This window comes from Choloepus didactylus, chromosome 6 (genome assembly GCF_015220235.1).
Source record: "Choloepus didactylus isolate mChoDid1 chromosome 6, mChoDid1.pri, whole genome shotgun sequence".
In the NCBI taxonomy this organism is placed as follows: Eukaryota; Metazoa; Chordata; class Mammalia; order Pilosa; family Megalonychidae; genus Choloepus; species Choloepus didactylus.
This window is the reverse complement of record NC_051312.1, coordinates 25,448,440-25,459,284: the sequence shown is the minus strand read 5'-3', so window position 1 is coordinate 25,459,284 and position 10,845 is coordinate 25,448,440. Positions and strand designations below refer to the sequence as shown.

The 10,845-nt window shown below is 34.0% G+C and overlaps 1 protein-coding gene across 1 annotated transcript; it reads left to right on the top strand.

The window, feature by feature from the left end:
• Positions 1–2,993: 2,993 nt before the first annotated feature.
• LOC119536447 (olfactory receptor 8K3-like) lies at positions 2,994–3,929 on the top strand. Its single transcript, XM_037839234.1, has one exon. The coding sequence runs from the start codon at positions 2,994–2,996 to the stop codon at positions 3,927–3,929; it is 936 nt and encodes a 311-aa protein (XP_037695162.1).
• The last annotated feature ends 6,916 nt before the right edge of the window (positions 3,930–10,845 follow it).

The following is a 10,845-nucleotide window of genomic DNA, read 5'->3' as shown; positions in this document are numbered from 1 at the left end:
ATCTTTATTCATCCTTTCTCTTTGTGCCTGTTTCTGACTTTGGAATTAAAATGAGTGTCATGGAGACAACATATAGTGGTATCCATTTTTTACATCTATGTAAGCCTTTGGGCTGATCCCTCAGGTAGCTATCAGACAGGTCAAGACACACTACTAAAGTTAGAGAATACAATAAATATTTTCCCCTGGAATCATCAGGAAGCCCCAGGAGGATGGGCCAACATCATTTTGGCTGGCTTGGAGGTGGAAGATGGGGAATGGTAAGTTGAAAAGCCACAGCATTCTCAAACCAAAATGTAACAGTTACTGACTTCATTAATCATTTACATGGACACTGGACATATTTTATTAGGTCCCTGGGGTCCCAAAACCTTGATTCTTTATGACAGTTTTTGACAGTTTAATCCCTTCTTTAGTGGAAGATTGGGGTTTCTGAGTTCCCTGCTCTGTCACTTTCATTAACATCTATCTGTGAAAGGCATTTCTTAATTAATAATATCCATGTCTCACAAAATTGTCAATTCCTTTGTAATTCAGTCAATTCAATTCTATTACAATGGGTAGTGTCTTTATTTAATGGAATATAATATAAAGATAGGAAGATAGTATTTGAATCTATGAACACATAGATTCTACAGAATAGTTTAAGTGGTATGTTTTTGATAACATCTGTATAGCAATATCTCTTGTCTGAGCCATGCAGATTAAATTAAAACAAAATTGGAAGTTTAATGTTTGCAAGTGGGGCATATACTTTTGTTTCTCTTAGTTAGCATTGCTTCCCTACACTGGGTTATTTGAGACATTTCATGTTGTCCGTCTAGTCCCCAGAGGAATCTAAGGTTTGATCATTGCTCTTTTATAGCTCTGTGATCTTTAATATTGGAGATTCACATGAGGATTTTAGGTAAAAAACAAATCAACACATTTTTTTAATAGTTATACATCTACCTTAGTATAAAGTAAAATAATTATAGTCACACTTTAAATCTTTGTTTTTATGGATAAGTAAAAGGAATTAAGTATTGTTTTTCAATTCACCTATCTCAAACTACATTGATAATGGTTGCCATAAATAAGTGTTACTCAGCTATGGAAAGATCATCAAACTGTTTGTTGTGTGTGAGTGTGATTAATGATGATTAAATGACAATTTAAAGAAAATTAATTTACTTATTCATTGTATTTAGGGCTGATAAAGAAGATGTGTATGTTTCCTAAATTGTTATGTCATAGTAGATATTCAAAATGTAACACCTGAAATGATAAATAATTGAAGAAATGATTTACAAATGCCAGAAACAGGAGGAAAAGTAAAAGCAGAAGAAGTTAGTATGATCTTTTCCATCCACATTTGATTCATGAGCATACAATCTAGGCAAAGGGAATAGGGGTGCTGATATGTAGAGCTGGGAGGCAGTTTCTTTTCATTATAATATAGTCTTCACTCTTAATTGTTAAACCCCCTGTATGGTTTCCCACATTAAGAAAGTTTAGAAATGGCTATCACACTCTCCTCTATAGATCTACTTTATCCTCCAGTGTTCAGCCTTTTCTGTCTCTAATTGGAAGGTACAACATAAAGATTCTGATTGTCATTTGAAATTACCTTAAAAGAAGAAAAACTTATGAAATAATCTGTCACAGTTTTCCATTTTGTGTTGCCTCTCAAACACTTTTAAGGACATTACTTGTTCTAATCTATTTTATCTGGAGGTATAATGGATTTATTATGAATATTTTAAGCACGAAATAAAATAGAAATGGAAACTCAACTGTAATCCATTTACCAGCATCATCAATTCAACAATTATGAGAAATCAGTGTATGTGTGTGTGTCTGTGTGTAGAGAGAGAAAGAGATTAGACAGATATAATATGCTGGAGCATTGGAAAGTAATTAGCAACATCATTTAATTTCACTCCCTTAATATTTCAGCATTGATCTCATAATCAAAATATTCTCTTCATAGAACTTCATATCACTTTCAAACCTAAGAACAAATGCAAAAGATACTGTCCAAAGTAGAAATGCCTAATTTATTACCTCAATTAAAATGAAGCCATTTGTCACAAAAATATATTGTATATATGCTATCATTCACCTTTCTTCTCTTTCTCTTTCTTTCTTTCTTTCTCTCCCTCCCTCCCTCCTTCCTTCCTGCCTGCCTGCCTGCTTCCTGTCTTCTTGCCTACCTCCCTCCTCCGATTTTTCTCTCTCTCTGTCTCTCCTACCAGAATCCAAGCAAGAAGACCATTTAGGATTTCTTTTTTAGATAACCATTGTATTAATTATATTAAAGATAAATTCTTCTTTAATGATATCAACTTTTGGATGAGATGAGATATATTATCTTCTCAAATGTCTTCACATTATTTCTAGTAAAATTAACATAGTTCCTCCATCCACTGTGTTGCCTATAAACTGGAAGTAAGGACTCAATTGTGATTACATTTATTATAAGAGTTTTTGCCACTAATATTTCATAGTCATGGTGCATAATCCATACTTCCTATCATTAGGAGGCACAGAATGTTAGGTTGTTGTATTACTATTAGTGTTAAATTAATTCAATATTAAGGATTTAATGCTAAGATCTCTTGCATGGATTGTTTTTCATTTTCAAATAAAAATATGAAGGATCAAATTTGACACAGTAAGAATATGATCTTCTAAACAATTTTCCCCCAAATGATAGTAAAATCTCTGAATGAAGATTACAAAATCTTTATCTTATACATGATGGACAGCACTCAACTATTTTTTTTTTAATAACTGTTGACTCTGCCTAATGATTTTGTCAATTTACAAAGGGAGAGTTATGTTTGGCCACCAAAATTGGAAGAAAGATTTTTGTGGACTTGGAAGTCATGGATTGATGTTATGCCAATTATATGTGTGTCTGTGTGTGTGCATATTTCAATCATATTTCCCAAAAGTTATTGGTTTTCTTATAATTATTTCCAATGTAGGTTTCCTATTGAGTGGCCTGGATGTACACAGACAATCTCACAATTCTGAATGAATTCATTCTAGTGGGAATCACAGATCGCCCTGAGCTGCAGAGTCCACTATTTTTGCTCTTCCTCCTTGTTTACATGGCCTCGGTGGTGGGTAACCTGGGCTTGATCATCCTCACCATGGTAGACTCTAGGCTACAAACACCCATGTACTTTTTCCTCAGACATCTGGCCTCCACTGATCTCGGTTATTCAACAGCTGTGGGACCAAAAATGTTAATTAATTTTCTTGCAGACCAACATACAATCTCAGTAAATGGGTGTGCCACCCAACTCACTTTCTTTTGTATTTTTATCACTGGTGAAATTTTCATTTTATCAGCAATGGCCTATGATCGCTATGTGGCTATCTGTAACCCACTGCTCTACACAGTCATCATGTCACAAAGAGCATGTCAGCTGCTGATGGTGATAACTTATCTCTATGGTGTTTTTGTGTCTTTGCTGATCATCTTAAAAATTTTCTTATCTTCATTTTGTGGCTATAATGTCATCAGGCATTTCTTCTGTGATACTCTGCCCTTGATATCTTTGCTCTGCTCAGGCACACATGAAATTAAATTAATACTACTGATCTTTTCAGCTTTTAATTTGGTGTCATCTCTTCTGATAGTCCTCACATCCTATATGCTGATCCTCATGGCCATCCTCAGGATGAGCTCTGCAGAGGGCAGGCACAAGGCCTTCTCCACATGTGGCTCCCACCTGACCGTGGTGGCTGTCTTCTATGGAACTCTATTGTTTATGTATGCACAGCCCAAATCCAGTCAATCCTTTGATACTGACAAAATGGCCTCTGTATTTTATACCTTGGTGATACCCATGCTGAATCCCATGGTCTACAGTTTGAGGAACAAAGAGGTGAAAAAGGCCCTAAAGAATACCTGGAAAATATGTGCTAATTTTTGATTTAAAATTCACTGTAGTATTTGGTAACAATAAATTATATTATAGCTATTTAAAACTCCATGTGATGTTTCTTTAGCCTAGGGATTGGCAGGAATCCATCAGTAAGATGTGTAGAAATATAGAAAGTATTTCCTTGTTTTCACACCAAGTCCAACACTAAGAGATGACTAACTTCTGCTCAAACTCCAGATATGGGTGTATAATTAGTTTTAAGTATGGGTTAAGTTCTATTCTTCAATTTTCTCATATAGAATCTCTTTTCATGTCTCTTCCACTACACAATTGCCTTCATGGGATTAGGGATTTTGTATACTCCATTCACTATTTAATCTGAAGTTCCTACCACAGAAAAAGCTACAAAATAGTTCCTGATAAAGATTATGGGAATTGATCCATTCTAGGCAACAAATGCACATTATTAATTGAAACAATCAGAACTCCTGTCCTTATGAGTCTTACATTCCCTTAGAAAGATGCAGAAAATAGTCAAAATAAGAAATGAACTATACAGTATTGTTGAACATAATGATTAATATGAAAATGAAATAGAACATGTAGTCAGAATGGGGGATCCATTTTTGATTAACTTAGCCAGGAGAGCTCTCTGAGAAGATAGCATTTAAGCAAATACATGAGGAATTGAATGAGTGGGCCATTAGGATATACATTGAGTGAAATATATCCCTGCAGGAGCTCTTAAATGATGTGTTTAAGTATGTACGTATGACCATTATGCTGTGAAGAAACAGAATCAAAATTTTGTGGAGCTGAGGATATGATGAGTAAATATAGGTGATAATGGTATATTTTAATGCAGGACCTCACCATTACCATTATCTTACTGTATAGGCCATTGTAAAATTTCTATTTATTCTGTTTGAAAAATGTAAACCTTGGAGGATTTTGTACTGAGGAGATGTGATGTATCCTCAGTTACAGGACTGCTGTGGTTGTTGTGTAAATAATAGTTTGCAGGGATTGGAAAATGGAAAAATCTAAGTGGTATTTATTATACATACTCTCAGGGGTATGTGGAGACTAAGTCCATAATGGAAGCAGTCATGTTATGAGAAATGATCCAATTATTGACATGTTTTAAAGAAAAAATCAATGATATTTCTTCATATTAATATAGGATATAAGGGGTTTATTAAATGTAGATTAATGAATAGAAAATAATGAAAATGCCAAATTTAGAACTCACCATCTATTTCCAACTAATTGGAAACATTAGGAACCCTATTTACTCTCCCACCTGAAACAAGAATAGGAAAACTAAATCCAAATATTTGAAAAATTGATATCCATGGCATGACACTCTCATCAGGAACTGAAGGAAAGTTTCCATGGTTTATGGAAAAGAAATGTGGGGAGCCTTAGGACTAAACAAACTTACTACCTTCAGTTATTTTCCAGACCACACTGTAAAAGGGGGAAATATCAAAGTCAAACAGAATCCCTGAGTTAGATTGTACATTGCAGATTAATGAACTTGTAGATAAAGTATCAGGAACTATCCAAAATGAAACACAGACAGCAAAAAGAATCAAAGTCATGAAGAGAGTGATAATGAGTTTTGCGATAACTTCAAGAAGCCCACATATGTATGTAAATGAAGTTCCTAAATGAAGAAACTACAAATTATTTAAAGAATTAATAACTGAAAGTTTTACAAATGCAGTAAAAAGCATAAGATTAACAAACTCCAGAAATATGAAATGCATAGAAAACCTACCTAAGTCATGTCAAATTGCTTACAGTCATTGGGAAAAAAACAAAAAATAAAAACTTACACAGCAAAAGAGAAAAAGACATAGGAAGAAAAGTAAGCATGACATAACATTTCTTGTCAGAGGCAAAGCAATTGTGAAGAACATGGAGCAACAACATTAAAGTACTGATAAAAGTAACTGTGAATCTTGAATTCTTTTTTTAATGTAATTTTACTGAAATATATTCACATACCATATGATCATCCAAAGGGTACAAAAATTGTTCACAGTTTCATCATATAGTTGGGCATTCAACACCACAATCAATTCTTGAACATTCTCATTACTCCAAAAAATAAAGATAGGAATAAAAATAAAATTTAAAAGAACACCCAAAACCTCCCCTACCCACCTCTTCCATAGGGTTCATTTACTTTTTGTCCCCATTTTCTACTCATTTGTCCATACACTGGACAAAGTGAGTGTGAGCCATAACATTTTCACAATCACACTATATAAAGCTATATAGTTATATGATCACCTTCAAGAATCCAGGATACTGGATTACAGATCAACAGTTTCAGTTATTTCCTTCTAACTATTCTAATAAAGTAAAAACTAAAAAGGGATATCTATATAACACATAAGAGTTACTACAGAATGACCTCTCAACTCCATTTGAATTCTCTCAGCCACTGAAACTTTAATTTGTTTCAATTATCTTCCCCATTTTGGTCCAGAAGGCATTCTTAATCCTACAGTGCAGGTCCAGGTTCATCTCTGGGAATCACATTCCACATTGCCAGGGAGATTTATACCCCTGGGAGTCATACCCCATGTAGGGGAAAGGACAGTGAATTTACCTGCTGAGTGGGCTTAGAGAGAGAGGCCACATATTAGCAACAAAAGAGGCCCTCTGGGGGAGACTGTCAGGCACAATTATGAGTAGGCTTAGCCTCTTCTTTGCAGTAACAAACTTCATAAGTCCAAACCCCAAGATTAAGGGCTTGGTCTACTAAGCTGGTGGTCCCCAATGCTTGCGAGAGTATCAGGAATTCCCAAGCTGGGGAACTTTAATATTTCCATGTTTTTCCACAGTCCCTCAGGAGGGCTTTGCAAATACTTTGTATTCTCCACCCAAATTACTCTGGGTTGTATCAGGGCTTTGTGCTAACCTGTAAAAACCAACAAGGTCTCACTCCCTATTCAAGTTTCCATATAATTATGGCATTTGAGTAAACCGACCATGCAAGTTAAATTATACAGTATGCTACAGAAAATATAGATTTTGCACCATATAACTATCTCTTCCTTTGGTCCCACACAGAAGCCAAAGTCTTAAAACATGGTTAATATCATTCTCTACCTTTTAGTATGGTCTACTCCAATCTCTACCAAGTCCATTTCATTCATATTTCCAATCAAAGTCTGATCTCCTTTTCATCCTCTTTAACAGTTGATTCATGGGGCAATGCCAACACTCACAGCTCCTGAACTCTGGTTCTGAGTCCCAGCTGCCAAACAGACACCTGAAGCTCCAGGGACTGATCATGTCACACACAAACAGCTCAGAATCCCAAAATTTAGAAATAACTGCTGCAACTCATGAATAAAATTTGTATAAAAATTCTTATATTTGTTCAATTAATCACATTCATTGACCACTCTAGGTTTCACTAAGTTATACAGTCCCAGCTTTTATCTTCTATCTTTCCTTTTGGTGTCATACAGACCCCTAACCTTCCTCTTTCAACCTTATTCCCAGTCACCTTTTTTCAGTGTACTTACAATATTGTGCCACTGTCACACTGTACTGTGCTATCCATTTCAAATCTAGAATTCTTTACCCAGGGAACATATAGTTTACAAAGCAATACAAAATAATTTCAAGAAACAAATGCCGAAATAATCCATCATTTGTAGACCTGCAAAATAAGATATGTCGAAGACTGCCCTTCAGGTAGAAGTAAATTTATACCAGAGAAATATGGATCTAGACAAAACAAATAAGAACACCAGAAATGATAACTAAATATATGATGTTTTAATCAAATTAACTGTTTAAATAATAATAAAAACATGACAAAAATTGCATGTGAAATGATATGATTGCCATTCAATGCGGACCGTGACAAGTAAAAGGTCTTTACCATCTATACCATGAACCCTAACACAAACACTAAAATATAATAAAAAATATAGTTCATAAGACCACAATAAAAAGAAAAATGATCAGTTAATCTAAAAGGAAACAGAAAGGATGAAAAGGGGAAATAAACTGTGTTTAAGGACAGCATAGATAATAAGGAATGATTATCATAAATAATTTGTTGTGCTATCAGGAGACACAGAAAACTCTTTGTCTCCAACTTGGTTGGCACTGCCATTTTAAGGTCAGCCAAAAAATGAAAAGAAGATAGATAAAATCTATGTCCTTAAATAAAACTTACTTAAGCATGCACAGAGTTTGTAGATGAAGAATAAGTTGCCCATCAGAGGATGTGGGAAGTTTATGAAATCACATAATGAATCATATAAACAGAAGCCAGGAATGATCAGTGTGATGTTGAATTTCATGTGTCAACTTGACTAGGTTATACTGTCCAGCTGTTTCTCAAGCAAGCATTGGTCTGATTATTATTGTGAGGGCAATAGTAACCAGGTTTGACTGGTAACATTTATAACCAACAAAGGTGATTGCCTTTGGTAATGAGAGGAGTCTCCTCTTCCAATCAGTTGGATGCCCTACAGGGAAGAATGAGAATTTCAGTAGTCAGAGAGAATTGTCATCACTAATTCAGCCAGCCCTTTTTCTCTGTGGAACTCAATTATCACCTTTACTGGATTTTCCAACTTGCAGCCTGCCCTACAGAATCCAGAATTGACAATCTAAAGATGAAGAAAGTCAATTCCTATAATAAACCACTTAATATTTATACAATAATATAAATCTCCTTTGGTCTGTTTCTCTGGAGAACCCTGACTAATACAGTGGAGTAGAAGTGATATTTAATTGTTATCCAACTGATGAGGATTGATTTCTGTATATCAGGGAAAAATCTATTTGTGACTTATAATTAGTTTGTATTCAGGAGTCAAAGATAATGAAATGATATCTATTAAATATATTAAAAAGAAAACTTTTGTCTTTGCTACAGTTTATTAAGAAAAAAATCTATAATGAATATTAAATACAAAGGTTGCATGCATTCTTCAAGACTCTGTGTAAGACAGGTTTTACCTCTGTATTCATTAAACTGTTGAACAAGGAGCATGGGGATAACTAAACTGTAAAACACAGAGGTCATTTTATAAATATCAATGGAGTGACTAGATTTGTGCTGCACATAATTAAATACTAGTGTCCAATAGAGCAAAACCACCACTGTCAGATGAGAACCGCATGTGGAGAAGCCTGCCCTCACCTGAGCACATCCTCAGGATTGCATATATAATTAGTATTTATGAAACAAAAATAATCAGAACTGAATAAATGAATGTAATAAAAGCAAAGACCAAAATCCACAGCTGTTTGGAGTGAGTATCTGAGTGAATAATGAAGGAAAACCATGCATATCACGAAGATATTTACAGCCTTCGCAAAGCATAAGATTTTTAATTGTGATGAAATACACTATATCAGCTTCTTTTGTTATGGCCTATGCATTTTGTCTTTCTTTGAAAAAAACAATTCGACTAAATCATGGTAATGCAGATCTGTCCTCCATTTTCTCCAGAATGTTTTTAGCATTAGGTTTTAATGCCTGTCTAAAGTTAATTTTGAGACAAGTTTTATGTGTGATGCAAACAGTGAATCACTGTATCTTTTATTGTGACAAAAGACTGTTCAATTCTTTCAGCCCCATTGTTTTCAAAAGACTAAACTTCCCCCATGGATTTTCCTTGGCATCTTCATTGAAAGTCAATTGACTATATAGGAGTGTATCTGTTTTGGAACTCTCAATTCTGTTCCATTGAAATAGTGTATATCTTTTTTACCAATGTAATATTCTCTTGATTAAGTTTTCTGATAAGTTCTGAAATTAGATTGTGCATCTTCCATCTTTATTTGTTTTCTAACTTCTTGTATCTTAGTCCTTGCTTTATGTTGTCAATTGTAGAATCAGCATGTTAATTTCTGCAAAAAATGTTTGCCTAATTTTATTAGGATTGCATTAAATCTAAAGAACAATTTGGGATTGTGTTTAATTAATGGGTTCACTGTTTCCAAGTGGTCTGGCTACCAATATCATCTTTCTTTCTCTCTTTTTTTTTAAATTCAAATTCAATGACCAGAATTCCCTATCTACTAATTTAGAATCCTTATGTATGCAGCAAAGGCATATATGTGTTTTAAACAATTTTTCTAGGCTTTCTGATATACATAACCAGATGTTAGTCTACAGATTAGTATATGAAATCCTCAAGTAATGAAAACAGTTTATACAACTCAAAAAGTGTGAATTTCAACACTGCCAGACCTCTAATATTCTAATGCTCTGTTGTATAACTTAATGAAGTTATCTATATACTGTCTCATCTGTCCTCTTAACATTTTCTATCCATGAATTTACAGGATTATTTTACTTATTCATATCTTATCCCCTCTATGAAAATCTCATTGGGTTTAAATTTATCTTTCACTCCATTATAAGTGTAGGACTTGAATTTTTAACCTGAAATAAACTAATTTATATTAAACAATTATAAATTATGTCACACAAAAATGCTTTCATGTTATTATTATTGAATATTCCTATTGTAACAATTCATACTTCATATTATTTCATTGTATACATTTTTACTGGATTTTAAGAAACTTAAGCAGTTTATCTTCCCAGGAAGAGGAAACTGGATTTCAGGCAGTTTATGTTATTAGCCCAATATCACTTAGCTCATTAAAATCAGAGCTAAGATTATGTCCTGTACAATTAGATTTCTTTTACAATCCTAGGCCATATGTTTTTCTACTGATACATCAGGTTTTACCAGAAGTCAAAGTTCATTCATGTATTCATTTTTTATCATATATTCCAATATTCCAGAACCATCCACGTTTCCTACAGAAAAAAAAAAATCAACCTGTGCTTTTATATCCCAGAAGAGAATGAAGGTGTTTTACCCTTGGGTCATTCCCTATGGACTTCAAGAATAACACAAGAGCTAATAAAAGAGTCCAATTGCTTAATATTCCAAACATACTT

Coding starts and splice junctions, on each gene's coding strand:
- LOC119536447 (XM_037839234.1), top strand. CDS start 2,994: ATGTACACAGACAATCTCACAATTCTGAATGAATTCATTCTAGTGGGA.